A 19,767-nucleotide genomic window follows, 5' to 3' on the forward strand; every position below is an offset into this window, starting at 1 on the left:
TATTGTTTATTATGAACGTTTTAATGTTTTATTTTACTCTAATAATTTTTTTAATTGTGTAAAATATTTTTTTTTTTTAAATCCACGTGCACAAGACAAAAACTTTCATACTGGGGGAGCGAGCCAGTCTGAAGAGTACTCGGGTCCAGCGCCAGCGTTTTTTTTATACTTTTGTTGATTCTATCTATTTGTATGACTGCGAGAGTGGATCGTGGTGTGGTTAGTTAGTTAAGTAACTAACCGTTCTTATTCCCCCCTCTGCTTCTTTACCTCTGTTAACTTGTAGGGGTAGTTATTCTTAGATAATGACCCAGCAACCAAACAAATAACGACCCAGCAACAGCCTGAATCCTCGATAGTGCAATGGGTTGAGAAGTTGTTCTGTTTCGGTACTACTTTTTGCGACTGAAAAGTTCCGAACGCTCTAATGTACGAAGTATACATCTCTGGAGCAAACAATACAAACATACCGCATTTAAATTAACAACTACAGGCCTGAACACATGAATCTCCATATAAAATCCATGAGTTCGGTTGTTTTCTGAATCTAGATCTGCCGTGCTCAAACCGTTCATCACAAGCAATTTCCCAAGGCAAGTAACTCATACGTTGTCTAGCGACAAGAGTAGTTCCCCTTCTTTTCACTCAGTTTCTTCGACAACAGACTGCAATCCGACGGTCAGTTTTCAACAATATTTCATTTAATAAACAGATCACACGCAACCAAATGCACACATCTCATCAATTTAAACAACATAAAGCGGTTTCATACACTATTTTCCCCAGAAAACTGAACTTCATACAGTTTTTAACGTTTGAACACGGGTGCAAAAGTTCGTCTGCTAGTCCCATTTGACGAAAGAACATTATCCTAAGCGATACCAAAACATATACAGAACACACATTATTCCCCCCTCTGCTTCTTTCTCTCTGTAAAGGTGCAGGGCTAGTTATTTTTCGGTAACTTACCCAACAACCAAAATCACTCACCCAACAACGGGCCTGAATCCTCGATAGCTCACAGGTTGATGACTTAGACTTTGAGGGAACTACTTTAGCGATTGAAAAGTTCCGAAGGCTCCAATGTACGAAATATACATCTCCAGACTAAACAATACAAACATACTGCATTTAAACTGGCAACTACAGGCTTGAACACATTAATCTCCATATAAAATCTATGAGTTTGGTTGTTTTCTAAATCCAAATCTAACGATCAGTGCAGAGAAACTCGCTTTAGATCTCTTATGAGTGCACGCAAACTCCCAAGGCAAGTAACTCTCGTACGACAAGAGTAGTTCCCCTTCCAAATTTTCTGAACTGAGTTGCTTGGACAAGAGACTGCAATCCGACGGTTAGTTTTTGACAATATTTCATTTTATAAACAGATCACACGCAACCAAATTCAAACATCGCATCAATTTAAAGAACATACAGCGGTTTCATACACTATTTTGCCCCAGAAAACGGAACTTCATACAGTTTTTAACGTTGGAACACGGGTGCAAAAGTTCGTCTGCTTGTCCCATTCGAAGAAAGAACATTTCCTAAGCGATACCAAAACATGACCAGAACACACACTATCTGCCTTTACCGGCACAGCAGAATAACAACATAACTGTGTACTTGATTTTAGTCCAAAACAGGGAAACTGACAAGAAGTGTTAACAGAATTGATTGATTTTCCTTGAACTATACAACCGCGCATTATTCAATCGCAAGCGCAGGTAGACTGGTTGAGTGATTTGGATTCGATCAAACTTTCGCACAAAAACTCCTCTTTTCTTTGAATAACTGAAGAAAGGAGGAATAAAGAGGTTACATACCTCGTCTCAGTGATTATTAAAAATAATGGTCTCAGTTCGCGGTCATGAAAAAGCTCGCTGAAGCTCGCATTTTTCATGATCCGCTAACTTCGACCATTATTTTTGATAATCACTGAGACTCGGCATGTAACCTCTACATATCTGCCTTTGCCGCCACAGCAGAATAACAGCATATCTGTGTACTTGATTTTAGTCCAAAATAGGAAAACTGACAAGAAGTGTTAACAGAATGGAATGATTTGCACGGAACTATACAACCGCGCATTAATCGATCGCCTGCGCAGGTTGACTGGTTGAGTGAATAGGATTCGATCAAACTTTCGCAAAAAAACTCCTCTTTTCTTTGAATAACTGAAGAAAGGAGGAATAAAGAGGTTACACACCTCGTCTCAGTGATTATAAAAAAATAATGGTCTCAGTTCGCGGTCATGAAAAAGCTCGCTAAAGCTCGCATTTTTCATGATCCGCTAACTTCGACCATTATTTTTAATAATCACTGAGACTCGGCATGTAACCTCTACATAATCACCTTAGTGTGATATTGAAACGTGACACTGATATTGTCAAATGATTGAATGTTTTTTTGATTGAGTTTGTGAGGATGAAATTTGGTTTTGGAGTTAATATGAAGTTAAAGCTGTGGTCTATTTATGACTTTCCGGGGCCACGAGGTTGAAAAATAGGGATACAATCATGTACAGAATTCTGTACAGCAAACGCTACCCGAAACCCCACCTATACGGCGTGTATGACCTTGAGATCCAGTCAATGCTTGAATTTTGCAGGGATAACATCCGGTTTGCTCTCTCAAGACTGATCATTATTTTTATTCAAGAGAGATCAAGGGGAAAAAATAAACGCCCCGGCGAAGATTCGAACTCTCGACCTCGAGACTTCGTGTCTCATGTCCTAACCACTAGGCTACTGCGCCAATTGAGAAAAAGAAGGAAAAACATTTATAAGAATTCATGTTATGTTATTCTTGAAGCAGCATGATTTATATCTCTATCCGCCCATTGTTCAGAAGTGAATACATGTATAACTATTTCTTAGATGTCTGGTTTCAACTGCACAGAGCTTTGGAGAGATTCAATTATTGTTCTTGTCATTTTCTTGCATGTTGTAAATAGAGATATCGCAGCTATTTGCATAGCGCGAATGTTGTGTAGCATGCCGGTGTAAACATGTACTGCGATTCCGTGAAACATGTTTGCAAATAAAGGCAAATTTTAATGTCAATTTTTACGTTTTTGCAACGCATGAATGGTAATTCAAGCGTAGAATGATATAAAATTATCAATTTTTTATCTTTGACAACACTGGCGAAGTGGCCTAGCGATTAAGACATCGGCCCCGACATTTCGAGGCCCCGAGGCCTTGAGTTCGAATCCCTGCCAAGTCGTTTATTTTTTCTGCTCGATCCTTCTTCACAATTATGCTCAGCTCTTCGAGAGCAAACCGGATGTTACCACTGCAAAATTCAAGCGTTGACTGAAGCTCTCAAGGTCATACGCGCCGTATGGGTGGGGTTTCGGGTAGTGTTTGCTGTACAGAAATCTGTACATGATTTTGTCCCTATTTTTCAACCTCGTAGCCCCGGAAAGTCATAAATAGACCACAGCTTTAAGGATGTTTTTATTTTGTACTTGGACATAAACATTGTTTGTTTATCTACATATCCTTATTTGACTTGAACAAGATAAGGATATTTTATATGTTGATTGTTATTATTTTTTTAATTCAGATTATGAATTATGCAGAGAACAGGACTTTGTTGTTATGAGTAGTTTTACAAAACAATGAAATAGACAGATAAGAAAGGAGACGAAGAGTATGTTCACATAATTTAGAAATGTATTGAATATGGTCCCTGTGATTGTACGTTTTATTGTGCTTTCCCGTTGTTTGTTTTGAAGATGCATATAGCCTAGTCTTGTATGTCTGATGTTGTTGGATGTTGTTGTCTGATGTTGTTGGATGTTGTTGTCTGATGTTATTGCCATGTTATATATGTACCCCAAAAAATCAAACACGTGTTGGAAAAAAAAGAAAAAAGTTTATTGATGGGAAAGGTTTCCCAGAGAAGCATGCAATTCAGTTGTGTATGTCAACAACACAGGTCAAGGGGAGAAACAAAGATGGTAAACCAGGTATTGTTGTCGAGCACAGCTGTGTTGCATGCACGCTTTTGGGTGTTGTGAACATGTTTGGTGTGCATGTCAATATTTTGAATGCAGTTGTTTTCATGTAATGTCTTCCGATTCCGCTTAATATGGCCTAAGCGATTCTATTGCGCTTTTGTTGTTGTCGCATGCACGCGTCCTGGTTGAACATGTTTGGTGTGCATGTCAATATTTTTTAATGCAGTCGTTTTCATGTAATATCTTGCGCTAAATGTGGCCTACACGATTCTATTGCGCTTTATTTGTTGTCGTATGCACGCGTCCTGGTTGAACATGTTTGGTGTGCATGTCAATATTTTTTAATGCAGTCGTTTTCATGTAATGTCTTGCGCTAAATATGGCCTACACGAGTCTATTGCGCTTTTACAGGATACTTCTGAAATGGGAAAGGATAGGTCAACGCCAAGTTGTATATTAGGAGAGCTTGGATAGTTCCTTTTGGAAGTTCAGGCGAGGAAGTGGAATTTTAGGGGTGTTTATTTTACATTTATCTGCGGATTACTTGAAAGCGTTGTATTACATGACGCCAATATCGCATTCTGACATAGTTTGCTAGTGACGTGTCTTTTTGTGCATGATGTGGTGATCTACCTGATCTAAATTTAGATCCAAAAATAGGCCAAGACCAGCCGGGTCCGAGTACGAAATTAATTCGTAAAAAAATCGCAGTTCTTGACTCTTTGGGTGCAAGTCAATGAAACTTGGTAGTTCTTCTAACGGATAGCTGCCTGAGGTATGACTAAAAGCCCCAGGGGCTCCGTGCACCTGGATTTGACAAGTTCAGTACCTTTAATAATATCTTAAAATGAACAAAACATTACAACACAATAACACTTCATGTCTGATTGTGGGTAAAAAAAAGAAGAGCTTTTACAAGCAGACAAACTTCACAACTGTACGTGGTTGTGACCTGAATACAGTCCCAGTACTAACATGACTGTTTTAATATAAAGGAATTTGAGAAGATGTTCAATACAGGCTAGGACACAGCCTGACAGCTGGCTGCAAAGTCACAATACTTCCTGATTATTTCATAAAATGTACAGATGTTTGCAACACTGCTCATTTGAAAAGAAATGATTGATTTTGATTTTCTGGTGCAGTCAGTGGTTGACTTAAGACACAGTACTGGTGACTTACTTTCGATTTCTTTGCCTGTCAAATAGCGTGCATTACATCTTGTGGATACCACTCTTTGCCTGTCAACTGGCGTGCATTTCATCTTGTGGATACCACTCAGGGTTCACTCACTCCCAAAGCAAAGTTTGAAAATCTGGGCGGTCTTATTGGCATACAATTCTTTTCTTCTCCATTTTTATCTATTTCTTCATTTACCTAACATTTTACTTCATCGCAGGTTAATCATAATCATCAGTAAAATCAGACAAGAAAGGCTTCTGGCGTGACATGATCTTGAAAAATTGTTTCTTTCTTTTCAATTTAAATCTTTATTTTTGTTACATTTAGTCAAGTTTTGACTAAAATAATGTTTTAACATAGAGGGGGAATCGAGACGAGGGTCGTGGTGTATGTGCGTGTGTGTGTGTGTGTGTGTCTGTGTGTTTGTAGAGCGCTTCAGAGTAAACTACTGGACCGATCTTTATGAAATTTGACATGAGAGTTCCTGGGAATGATATCCCCGGAATTTTTTTTTCTTTCGATAAATACCTTTGATGACGTCATATCCGGCTTTTTGTAAAAGTTGAGGCGGCACTGTCACACCCTCATTTTTCAATCAAATTGATTGAAATTTTGGCCAAGCAATCTTCGACGAAGGCCGGACTTCGGTATTGCATTTCAGCTTGGTGGCTTAAAAATTAATTAATGACTTTGGTCATTAAAACTCTGAAAATTGTAAAAAAAAAAAAAAATTCTTTATAAAACGATCCAAATTTACGTTCATCTTATTCTTCATCCTTTTCTGATTCCAAAAACATATAAATATGTTATATTTGGATTAAAAACAAGCTCTGAAAATTAAAAATATAAAAATTATGATCAAAATTAAATTTTCGAAATCAATTTAAAAACACTTTCATCTTATTCCTTTCTTTCTTTATTTGGTGTTTAACGTCGTTTTCAACCACGAAGGGTTATATCGCGACGTGGAAAGGGGGGAGATGGGATAGGGGAAAGGGGGAGATGGGATAGAGCCACTTGTTAATTGTTTCTTGTTCACAAAAGCACTAATCAAAAAATTGCTCCAGGGGCTTGCAACGTAGTACAATATATGACCTTACTGGGAGAATGCAAGTTTCCAGTACAAAGGACTAAACATTTCTTACATACTGCTTGACTAAAATCTTTACAAACATTGACTATATTCTATACAAGAAACACTTAACAAGGGTAAAAGGAGAAACAGAACCGTTAGTCGCCTCTTACGACATGCTGGGGAGCATCGGGTAAATTCTTTCTCGTCCCAACCAATATGGGACTCCCCCTAGCCCGCGGGGGGTCTTTCATCTTATTCCTGATTCCAAAAACATATAGATATGATATGTTTGGATTAAAAACACGCTCAGAAAGTTAAAACGAAGAGAGGTACAGAAAAGCGTGCTATCCTTCTTAGCGCAACTACTACCCCGCTCTTCTTGTCAATTTCACTGCCTTTGCCATGAGCGGTGGACTGACGATGCTACACGAGTATACGGTCTTGCTGAAAAATTGCATTGCGTTCAGTTTCATTCTGTGAGTTCGACAGCTTGACTAAATGTTGTATTTTCGCCTTACGCGACTTGTTAAAACTTTTTGTTGTTGACAATCTGCTGCACATACACATACAAATGAGTAACCAGAGCTAATAGGGGTAACTTATTTTAAATGCTCACCACCGGCTGGACATGTGAAGTTGTGCGTTTGAGTTCTCCAAAAGAACAAAGTCATAGGAAGATCAAGCATTATACGCTGTGTTCTAAACTTCAATTGATCAACATTTCTTTACATTGCTACTTTGACACTAACACCAACTGTTGACAGTAAGATACGATTTTTTTCCACATGAATAAAGATGTGTTGATATCATTCAAGAAATAAAAAGTGTACCTGAAATATGACGAGTATTCAGTCAAGCAACAACAAATGAACATCTATCCTACATTCATGGGAGAGACCAGCCATGCCATTATTAAACCGTATCTCCACAAGTGTGTATATAATGAATATGAGGTCAGGTCAAACTACAGTCTGGCAAGAACCTCAGGAGTAATTTTCAACTGCTCATGATGACAAAGTCACCGAGACAAACTTCATTCATGAAACAATTTGATGTTTCCTCTGTAAGAATGTTGAGAACTGATATGCGACACTATAATTCACACTGTGGGGTTTGTATGCACTCTATTATGCTTTTGACGTCACATATTTCACTTTGTCAGAGAGATTCGAGAAGAGGCCTCTCCATCTGGAAGTTTGAGGTATAAGGCACACAAGTACAGAATGTAGGATAAACATACTATACTACATGGCTAGTTGAATGATACCAGCTATGTTCACACTCGTTGTTTTTACAAATATTGATTTCGCTTGAATAAATTACTTTTAAAAAGCAACTTGTGAAAACCTGTTATCTTTAAGCAAGCCGTGTATATACACTCTCTCTGTATATAATATTGAAGTGTTCTATTTGGGCTTTATTCATGAAGATGTCTTTTGTTTCGGATAAATATCACAATATTTTCCGAAATGAATCATGTACAAATGATACAGTAGAGGATCTAAACTAAAAAAAAAAAAAAAAGCAAAGCAAACTAAATAAATAAACAATTCTCTTTTACATATTTAAAAAACACACCAACAGAGACAAAATTATGAAGAAAATAGAAATATAAGCTTTCTTTCTTTCTTTCTTTATTTGGTGTTTAACGTCGTTTTCAACCACGAAGGTTATATCGCGACGAAGAAATATAAGCAACATTCTGAAGTCGAAATAAGTTTGTACCGTAACTTGTCTTGGTGAGAAGAGATATGGCCAAAGACATCAAAAGAGCCGACATGCACCCTGTCTTGCAAGCCTCCATGGTGTACGTTAACAAGACCGAGCTGAGCAGGGGAGTGGTTGCACCAGCCTGTGGGCCCTTTTAATATCTCTCCATTCGAGCCATGTCTGGCACAGGTGTTGCAGAGTTGGAAATGATCCGTTATCGAGATACTGGGGAGGGAAAAGGGCCAAGGAATGGGGGCCTCGGCTCGGTAAAGGGGGGTGGGAGGTAGACAGGATGCAATAGTTTCCTTTTCACACCAACGAGACCAGCATAGGAACAGCTTTGTACTACGATTGCAAACGTAACCATTAAAGCAGAAAACTAATCAGAGAGCAAATTAGTGGGTTTTTTTAAAACCGAACATGACCCAACTATTACTCCAAAATGTCCCGAGGGTCCACCAAGCTAGGATCATGTCGAGAGATCGTCAAGCCCTAGTAGTGTGCAACGTGTCAAAATTCTAGCTTCAAAAACATCAAAGATAACCTCAACGTTAATCTTATTGTCTACAGCCGGCTGGCCGGACGGCCTAACAATACTCATTCCCAAGACTCTCCTGATTACTCAGGTGAGTCAAAAATGACTATCATGAATAACATATAACAAATCTGATTTATCGCAATCAAATCCTCTCCATTATTTTAACCATTCACTTATTTCTTTTGAATCAGAACTTAAACTACCTGTACGCAATTGAGTATTTTTCATTGACAATTACATGCCCTATGCTTGTGTCATTGACAAACAGTTTGACATTGTATCGAAAGTTTAAAACAATTTAGTTTATCAAAATATATATATATATATCAAGTCCCTGGAGAACAACAGCCAGTGTAACACGACATTTTTACTCCACGAAAAATTGACTCCAGAGTAAAAATTTCGTATAATTCGAGTACACTTGTCGTGAAAGAAAAGAACTCCCCAAGGAACGAAAAAATTACTCCATCCACGAAATTGTTACACCCCAATTTGTTACTTCTAGTAACATTTTCGTACGCGAAACTGGGATGCGGGCGAAGGGATAATGCCAATATGTGATTTTGCGCAAACGAATGTCGCGCTACCCCTCCCTCCACCCCTTCCACCACCAGGACTAACAGGGAACAAGGGAGTAACAGTTGCGTACTAGCTATACACCTGGCGTGGGCAGTAAATTGCTCGCGTTAGGGTGGAGTAATTTGTTCGTTATTTATTCGTCAGGGGATTAACATTTTCGTGCGAAACGTTTACTCGGAACACACCTGTCGTGGCGAGTAATTTTCTCGTGTTATGGGGGAGTATTTTGTTTGTAAAGGGAGTACAATTTTCGTGCGACATTTTTACTCCGGAGTAAAAATTCTCGTGGGAGTAATTGTGTCGTGTTACACCGGTAATGCAATCGTATGGCCTTTCACTATCAGTAACACACTCTGCGTGCTGTCTGTTAAATACGTTTTAATGTAAAACACTAATCGCCCTATTATGCCATCGGAATAACCTCTACATGTGTACACTGTATTTGTGTGCCACACACGGTCAAAAGCTTCTTCCTTTCTTCATGGACGGCGACTTTCAAAACTTATGATGATGGTGAATAGTCTTCTTTTGAGTATATGAGTTAAATAGTCTAAATGTCTAGGAAGAGGTAGAAGGAAAGGAGAAGGGAGTGGTTAGGGGGAAGGGCGAGATAATGGTGTTGGCTGGGGGGGGGGGGGGGGAGTTATATTCGAAGGCAGCAAAATAGACTAATCCTGAAGTATACCTATAGATTTGCATTAACCTAATCCTCCGTCCGATTGGCTTTTCCTTACAAATACATTGCACGATGCCGCTGAACGGAAAAACAGATGGACAGATGCTTTGTACACGTATTTCACACTAGGCCATCTGCACAGATATTCTCATGTTAACAACAACAAAATCGATTAATTCTTTTTTAAAAACCCCGAGCAATCTGCTTTTGAATAGTTATGGTTTTGCCCATTCTCGATCCTTACATCTCGCCCATCCACTATTCTTTATATCACCCATCCTTACGTGTTGTGTCAACGTGACGTCACCAAACTGAAATCCGCCGCAGCGGCCATTCCCAAGGCGTGAACTGTGACGTGTTTCATTCAATCTTTCTATGCCGTTTAAGGCATCAACTTTCCGGATCAATGACTTCTTTTGCAGGTGTCCGCTAAAATAAGAAACCCCCAAAATCGACCCGACAAAAACGTAAGATACTAATGAAACAAATGAACAAAATGTCAGAATAGGCACAACTCGGCAACTTTAACATACGAAACAAAAATCAAATCAATGATCTATTCAGAACAGATTATCTATTCAATTTCAGTTCAATTCAATTGAATACAACCGTACTTTGAAACATACATAAATGTTTTGTTTTAGTATGGCTCTCTTGTGTATTTCTTGTGCTATGCCATTCCTAATTTATTGTGCAAGTTCATGCGGTCATAGACCTATATAAATATAGGTCCCTGATGCGGTCGACCACGGGGGATTTTTGTGTCAATTTAGAGGAGTACCTTGATAAAAATCGAAGCAAGTAAGCAATGCCCCGGTGAATTGTTTCAGGATTTTAATTCTACACAAAACAACTGCTTCAAGTAAACATTTTGATCCGTCGTATACAAGGTTGTCGTCAACAAGACTGAGACTGGTCTTTTTTGCACAGAATCAAATGACGACATTTATAACAAATGACGTCATTATCAAGATTGGTACATGACGTATTATTGTGCATAATTTCTTTGTGATCCGTTGTGTTTTCGTAATGATACAGTGTATTTAGTCATGTAAGCGAGAGACACTGGCCTAAAAAATGGCGGCAAAAAGCACATTTTCAGAGAAGGATTTTCGATCCTACATCAAAATAAGAACGGCACTTGGTAAAACGGCCGGTGACATACTTGAAGAGCTGAGAACTGTAAGCCCAGGCACAGCACCATCTCGCGCGACAGTTTTTCGGTGGGCAAAGTATTTCTCAACAGGGAAAACGTCTGTGGAAGATGCAAGGGGAAAAGTGAAGAAATCACCTGTAACCGACAATAAAATGGTGTCCCATGTGCAACGGTTAGTTGATGAAGATCCCCGAGTGAGCAGTCATTTTATCGCCGAAACACTGGACATTTCGTCGTCGTCTGTCTTGAGAATTTTAAAACACAAACTTGGATACACAAAGGTGTGCGCGCGATGGGTACCACATTTCCTCACTGAAGAGAACAAGAGGTGTAGGGTTACGTTTCATTTTGGTGTCCCTCAAGGGTCAGTCTTGGGGCCACTTCTGTTTCTTGTTTATATTAATGACATTGTTGTTGATATTTAATCAATAATTAAACTATTTGCCGAGGACACGAGTATGTATGTGTCCCTCGATAATACAATTGAACGCACTGAGATTTTGAATTCTGATGAACAACAGAAAATGCAATGGGCACACAATTGGAAAGTTAACTTTAACCAGTCCAAAACTGAATTATTGACTGTCTCTACTAGGAGACAACCGGAAACATTGCCGCTAAAATTTGGGGAAGAGATATTAAAACCACTGTTCATAAACATTTGGGCGTGTATCTGCAAAATGAATGTGAATGGAATCATCATGTACACTCCATAGTTGTTAAAGCGCGTATTTTTATTGCATGTTTGTGTTCGTATAAATACCGACTCAGTCGCAAGGCATTAGACATTATGTATAAGGCTTTTATTCTTCCTCATTTTGACTATGCAGATGTTATATGGTATAATTGCAATGCAATGTTGGCAGTTGAACTGGAAAAAATGCACCTTGATGCTATTAGAACTATTATTGGAGCTGTTCGTGGCACAAGCCATCATACACTTTACAATGAGTCAGGTTTTAAGATCGGCGCAGACGACATAAATTGATCGTTTATTTTAAATTAGTTGATGGCCTAGCGCCAGTGTATTTACTTGATTACTTACCATCTCTCATTTCAGCAGTAATTCCGTATCACCGATGCAAACCATATGATAGGCAAATGTTTCGATGTAGAACTGAATTATATAAGCATTCCTTTTTTCCTTCTGCAACATCTCTATGGAATGAATTACCTGATCATATAAAACAAACGAATTCAATTGGTTGTTTTAAAAGATTTTTGTCCAGAGATGACCCTGTAATTTCCCGGTATGTCTACTCTAAAGATCGAAAAGCAGAAATCATTCACTGTAAATTAAGATTAGAGATTAGTGATTTAAATGCAGATATGTTTAAAAGACATTTGACAAATGATGTTTTCTGCAGGTGTGGTTTTCACGTTGAAAATTGCGAACAATTTTTATTTGACTGTCCATTGTACACGAATGTTAGACCAACCACTATTGATACTTTACCAGATAAGAATAATATCAGGGGTGTTGCTAGACATTTTCATGTTGGGACATTTGGCCGAAGGAAGACATGTCGCATACTGTGACAATTAAACAATTAACTCTTCCCCCGGCTTTACAGACAGAAAATAAAATAAAAATTCACAGACAGAATTCTTTTTTTTTTTTGGGGGGGGGGGGGCAGCCGGGGGGGGGGGAGGGGGGTGACCGGAACCCCTGTGACACCCCCCTCTAATCCGCCCCTGGATTATATGTTGCATACTGCAACTGAAACAATCAGCTTTGCTGATTTAACTACATCAGACACCAGTTCTCTGAAACTTTTTCAAACCTTTAACTTTAATTTCTTGAAAGTAAAACTCTTCCAATCTTGTGCTAATCTTGACAAGCCTTGGGAAACATGACTGGTAAAACACCAATAAAGAACCGTGTAGGGTGAGCCATTTTGCTTGGAAACCACGATTTGGAGGACGCTTTTCATTCTCTGGCTCAGCAGATTTCGATTCGCGGTGACTATCGTCTGCTATGTCGTCTGCTTCGATCGACTCGACAACACTACTACCACTCACACTGACACTGTCCACATTCGCGGTGTTCCTGTCATTTTGTCCGGAATCACTTACCTTGGCGAATGGTAGCAAACCTTGGCCAATTTAGTTTTTTTCTTTTTTGGTTGCGACATGATGTTCAAATCCAAATCGAAAGCACTGACTGACTGATAAACTATCGTGAACCGGCGAACGCAAACGCTGAGAGTGTGGTTTCCCTTGTCCACTCCGGCATCTATATTTTTGGGCAATGGCTTCCGTTCAAAATATTGATGTTTCGTTTTTGGTATTCGCGAAGGAAATAAACGTCAGTCAGTTGACCAGACAGTGGTGTACTTGTACGTGCACAAAGTGAAATTGACCTTTTTCAAACCTCGACCTTTTTTTAATCTTCGACCTTTTGCTGTCGACATTTCGTCACGCTCGACCTTTTGACGCTCGACCAATTGTCCTCGACCGTTGAGCCTCGACAATTTGATCCTCGACCTTTTGTCGTCCCCCCCCCCCCCCCCACCCCCGCCCCACCCTACACACACACACACACACACGCGCGCGCAAACGCAAACAAACACGCACAACTCTCTCCTTCCCCTTCAAACATTGCGACACAAGCAACAGCGTAACAGGTTGTGTCAAAGGCAACTACATTTCACGGTGAGTTTTAATGAAGCTATTGTGACTGTGGTTACAGGTGTCTGACTCACATTTCACTGCTAATGCTATAGGATTTGCTCACGTGATATCGGTACACATTTCGCAATCTGTCCAACAACGACCCATACAGGCATCCTTGGAGAAAATGAGTAGCTTTGAAATTGTTGCACAATTATTTCTACAATAGATTTTTTTTAACAAAGGGGAAACGACACTTGAAACTTCTCTTTTTGCAGTTTTGATTTTCAAATTTAATATTTTTGTTCCTGTGAGCTTAGATCACAATTTCGCAACAGTGGACGACTAATAAACATACACACACACATCCCCCCCAACACACACCCTCCACACTCACACACAAACACACACATACACACACACACACACAAACACACACACACACAAACACACACACACACACAAACACACACATAAACACACACACAAAACACACACACACACACACACACACACACAAACAATACAATCACACACCCTCCACACACGCCTTCCACACACACCCTCCACACACATGCACACACACACACACAAACACATACACACATGCACACACACACACACACACACACACACACACACACACACACACACACACACACAAACAATACAATCACACACCCTCCACACACGCCTTCCACACACACCCTCCACACACACAAACACACACACACACAATCAATCAATCAATCAATGAGTCTTATATCGCGCATATTCCGTGGGTACAGTTCTAGGCGCTCTGCAGTGATGCCGTGCGAGATGAAATTTTATACGGCCAGTAGATTGCAGCCATTTCGGCGCATATTTACCTTTCACGGCCTATTATTCCAAGTCACACGGGTATAGGTAGACAATTAAGGGAAAGTCGCCAATCCCGGAACAGTCGGCCAACTTGGAACACCTCAATATGCGATCAACGGGGAACAATTCATGAACAATTGTTTAGCAGAAATGTCCAGTGACATTCCTTGATATTATTCCAGCAAAAAAAATGACTACCGCGACAAAACAAAAAAAATGGTACGTTTTTTTAAACTTTTCTTCCTTCTTCTTCTTATTTCTACCGTCTACAATTCGTATTATTACTCTTTATCTACATACGTTCACGTAAAATGTTGATTGCTGTGATAAACCTTCATAGATTTGCAATAACCTGAACGGAAAAAAAGATTTGAAACGTCACGTGTATCCAACAGAAAAACGCGAAATCCATGCAGGTGCCATGCGGCAATGATGGAACACATAAGAGAGGCAACCATGGAACAGTGTTCCAGCTTTGCCGCATTCTGTTCCATCTTACCCTCATCAAACAATAAACAGAACACTGCTGTTTTATTCACGTATTCAATTCTCTTTTTAGTTTTGTTGTGTTTTTCCTTTCTATACGTTTTATTGAATGATTGATTGATTTCTTTGAGAGTATTATGAGACCCGAACGGCGGTGGTTACCAGAAGAAATGGGCTGCGCTTTGTCGGCAGTGAAAAACGGAGATATGGGTTTGCGTTGCGCATCAAGAGCATAATGGTGTTACTGTCACAACTCTTAAAAGTCATTTAGAAGGAAACAAACAAATTTGCAAAAGAAGAAGTAAAGTTCACAGGAAGACCTTCTACGTTAACACCAGAGATAGAACAAGAACTAATCAATAGCATTCTTGAAGCTGAAATAAATTTGCCAACGTCACCCCCATCGTTGTTTTGTACACTGTACATGGAGATTCTGGTCATTATGATTGCTTGGTGTCAGCAGCAAATGTAAGCTTACCTGCTGCTGATGTCCTGCAACGCACAACCACAAGCTCGTCGAAGAGATCATCACGAAAAAACCAATCTTCTCCTTACAAGAAAAAGCTGGAGATTTCACTTGCAAAAAGGCGTGCAGGTCAACAGAAAAGAGGACAGAATGAAGCTACAAAATCTTCTGCTCAGATAAACAAGAGGGGAATATCTTCTGATCAGAGGGAAAAAAGGAGAACATTCTCGACGATGCGTTCTATCCCGGGGGAAAGCACTTGGTACTGCTTCATGTGTTGCACCAACTCCCCTGAGAACATGATACAGTGCCAGAGGTGCACACAGTGGGCACACGAGGACTGCGCTGACAGCAGCGGACAAAAGGACTTCGAAATCTGTACTTAGCAATTTTTGTGTGTCTGCAAAATCAGTTCTTAAATCTGTTCTTAGTTATTTGCTTTGAGACTTTATGGGTAATGATTTTTACATTTAGTCAATTGGGCAGGTAGCCCTTTTATATCTATTTGTCAACAGAAGAGGGGTACAAATGAACCTGCGAAATTTCGTGGTACTGCTTCATGTGTGGCACAAACTCCCCTGAGGATATGTTATAGTGCCAGAAGTGCACACAGTAATCACACGATGACTGCGCTGACAGTAGAAGACAAAGGACATTGTCTGCGAAATCGGTTCTTTGCCTATTTTTTCCTTTTTTTTTAAGGTTTTGTTTTTCAGTCCTTTTTAGACCTAGCCCTTATTTATCTTTACATTTAGTCAAGTTTTGACTAAATATTTTAACATCGAGGGGGAATCGAAACGAGGGTACATGGTGCATGTGCGTGTGTGTGTGTGTGTGTGTCTGTCTGTCTGTCTGTGTGTGTGTGTAGAGCGATTCAGACTAAACTACTGGGCCGATCTTTATGAAATTTGACATGAGAGTTCCTGGGTATAATATCCCCGGACGTTTTTTTCTTGTTTTCGATAAATACCTTTGATGACGTCATATCCGGCTTTTTGTAAAAGTTGAGGCGGCACTGTCACACCCTCATTTTTCAATACAATTGATTGAAATTTTGGCAAAGCAATCTTCGACGAAGGCCGAGGTTTGGTATTGCATTTCAGCTTGGTGGCTAAAAAACGAATGATTGAGTTTGGTCATTAAAAATCGGAAACTTGTAATTAAAATTAATTTTTTATTAAACGATCCAAAAACAAGTTCATCTTATTCTTCGTCATTTTCTGATTCCAAAAACATATACATATGTTATATTTGGATTAAAAACAAGCTCTGAAAATTAAAAATGTAAAAATTATGATCAAAATTAAATTTCCGAAATCGTTTTAAAAACTATTTCATCTTATTCCTTGTCGGTTCCTGATTCCAAAAACATATAGATATGATATGTTTGGATTACAAACACGCTCAGAAAGTTAAAACGAAGAGAGGTACAGTATAGCGTGCTATGAAGCACAGCGCAATCGCTACCGCGCAGACCTGTTTACCCCCCCAAATGAAAATCAGGAATGCAACTGGTACTTTTCCGTAATTTGAGTAATTTTTTTATCAACCATAAACCAGCTCGAAAACGATTAAACAACACGTTAATTCGCGCGCTACCATGCAAAACAAGTACAAAATTGATAACCATGGTTAACGGTATTGTACTACACACACAGAAGCTCGATCACACACACCACAAACACAAGACACCTGATATATATATGCAAGTTAACAAAGACAAGTTTACTTTATCTAAAAAAACAAAAACAACACACAGTATTCAGGGGCGGAGCAAGAGAGCTAGAGGGGTCCAGGGGTCTGTCTGAAGAATTTTAGCTATTTTATTAACAATTTGTGGATTATCCTTGATTTTAAACATGATAAACTGGTATCAGTAGCCACTCATTATTTCTTTTAAAGTTAGTATTAAATAATGGCAATTTATCTTCATTGATATCTGCTCCCGACAACAACAAAAATTTCACAGACAGACGAAAAATGGTGGGTTTTTTTTCCACATACTGAATTTTTGTGGTTTTTTTGTTGCTTTTTTGACAGCAAAGAGGGGGGGGGGGGGGGGGGGATCCGGAACCCCTGTAACATCCCCCCCCCCACCCTACTCCGCCCTTGGACTATTTACAGTCAAGATGCATACATGTGAAGAAAACCACCTTACATTCTGTCACATGACACATCAGACATCCTGCATTAAAACCAGTCATAATAATAACTCTCTCCAGAAGCTACCTTTAATTTTAGAGGACCGATTCGTTTATTTCATTTAAACATTTTGTTGTAAGTTTTTCGATTCAAAGAACTGTGATCTTTGCTATATTGGAGAAATATTAATGGAGATCAGTTTTAGACTCAGAAAGACTTGAATTTCGGCAACAGCGCAAGTCACTGATGAGCGCGACCATAGACATACATCAATGTCTCTGGCGCGACTGACCGTAGTGAGAGATCGGTTCGCAGGTCTGGGAGATTCTGTGGAAGTAGAGACCTAGGTCAAATAAACTCGATGCGAAGCAGGCTCATGTTTTGCCAAACATAATTTCGTGTTTTTGTTTGTTTCCATGTTCATTTGTGTACTGCATTTTGTTAAACTTAAAACTAACGCTGCGTCCTCGGGACACGTGCCGCGACGTGACTCGTATTCTGACTGACCAAAATGAATGTGGTTCGCTCTTCTTAAACTTCACCAGACACCGCCACTTGACTTAATAGTTTTGCCGATATTTCTGTACAACTTTCGCTTTTTTGGTTGGCATTTCGTCCCCACAGAGATCGGCCCTATATTACCCTTCGGACCAACGTCGATCTCTAAACTGCGGAATCCGACAAATTAATACCTTGCTGTGCACATGCGCAGAAAAGGCTGTTTCGGTCAGCCTTGAAATCACAGTCCTGGTGACTACCACAATTTCGACTTGGAATTTTCACGCACGAAAAAGGTTCTCTGGACCGATTTCCGGAATTTTCGGTAGATTTCCGTAATACCGGAATTTAGACCCCAAATCCGTAATAATTCCGGACAATCCGGGAGGGTAAACAGGTCTGTACCGCGCCAAACAGGCTTGTCACTTTCACTGCCTTTTGCACTAGCGGCGGACTACGTTCAGTTTCATTCTGTGAGTTCCACAGCTTGACTAAATGTAGTAATTTCGCCTTACGCGACTTGTTTTGTTTTACATTTAAGGCTTAAATTGTTATCCGATTTGTTATTTCCTTGGTAAAAATCAAAATATGATGTTGAAAAAAAGACATTTACATAAATTGGCTTAATCAAAATGTTATGACGTATTTATTTATCTTGTGTGTGTGGTAAAGTGTGCTTATTTGTGTGTGAATGAGAGTGTGTGGGTGTATATGTGTGTGTGTGAGACACAGACAGAGCTAGAAAGAGAGTCAGGGTGTGTTTGTATGTGTTCCGAGTTTGACAACACAGTGTTCCACTTTACACACCCATGCGTCCAACCTGGAACAAATGCAGACATTTTTATTATGATCAGTCTGATGAGTTGCGTGACTTTTATTTTATTTTTTGTGGTTCGTTTATTTACTGATAGAGTCTAGTATGTGACAATATAAAGAACGCTTTGCAATATCCCTTTTTTTGTCTGGTACGGCTGTTTCTCCTTAACTGTTCCAGGTTTAGCGACTTTCCCCTATTAACTGTGCCTAAGCAATTTTGCCAGGAAAGACCCTTTTGTCAATCGTGGGATCTTTAACGTGCACACCCAATGTAGTGTACACGGGGGGAGGTTCGGACACCGAAGAGAGTCTGCACACAAAGTTGACTCTGTGAAATACAATCACACACCTGTCCCTCCACACACGCACGCACACACACACAGTCTGTCCTCGTGGTAAACGATAAAGAAAGACAGATACTCACTGAAGTTAAACGTATAATTGTGGTTCTTCGGCACAACGGGGTCGCCCTGCAGGTTGGCGCTGTACAGTTGCAGTCGTCGTCTCTGTTGACTATCGTGGGCTAGTTGTTGGGGGTGGTTTTGCTGGCGTTGTCGTAGTTGCTGACGATGGAGGTTGGCCAGAGCCTGGCAGGTGCTACACACGGAGGATTTCTGCTGGAGGAGGGAGGTAGTAGGTCGAAGCCGGGGGCCCAGCGAGCGGAAAGAGATTCGCATCATCGTGATTACCTGCGATAAAACAAAAAGTGAAACAATCGCTCAATAAATGTGGCCAGCGAGCAGAAACACGTCTCCAGCATCATTATTACCTGTGGTTAAACAAGAACAAGCCGAGTCAAATCATTCCCTCGACCAATAAACAAAATAAGCTCAGATGAGGAATACAACGATGTAAAAAAAAAAAGGTCTCTTTTGTAATCTCTTCAAGACTGAGGAAAACTTGTATTACATAAATGGTACATTGTTTTACTTTTACTGTCAAGTGAGAGAGGGAGCGAGAGAGAGAATGGGGGGGGGGGTAGAGAGAGAGAGAGAGAGAGAG

At 39.8% G+C, this 19,767-nt stretch overlaps 1 protein-coding gene across 3 annotated transcripts in view; it reads right to left on the reverse strand.

Moving 5' to 3' along the window:
- LOC138982710 (carbonic anhydrase 3-like) overlaps positions 1 to 19,767 on the reverse strand; it is a 46,334-nt gene that overhangs the window by 21,168 nt on the left and 5,399 nt on the right. For 2 of the 3 annotated variants that reach the window (XM_070356037.1, XM_070356038.1), the window contains exon 2: positions 19,190 to 19,454. In XM_070356037.1, the coding sequence (XP_070212138.1) occupies positions 19,190 to 19,445 (256 nt within the window). In that variant the 5' untranslated portion in view covers positions 19,446 to 19,454. Of the gene's footprint in view, positions 1 to 7,949; positions 8,069 to 19,189; positions 19,455 to 19,767 lie in introns of those variants that run through there. The other variant, XM_070356039.1, reaches the window with a different exon arrangement.

Source organism: Littorina saxatilis, linkage group LG12 (genome assembly GCF_037325665.1).
Source record: "Littorina saxatilis isolate snail1 linkage group LG12, US_GU_Lsax_2.0, whole genome shotgun sequence".
NCBI lineage: Eukaryota > Metazoa > Mollusca > Gastropoda > Littorinimorpha > Littorinidae > Littorina > Littorina saxatilis.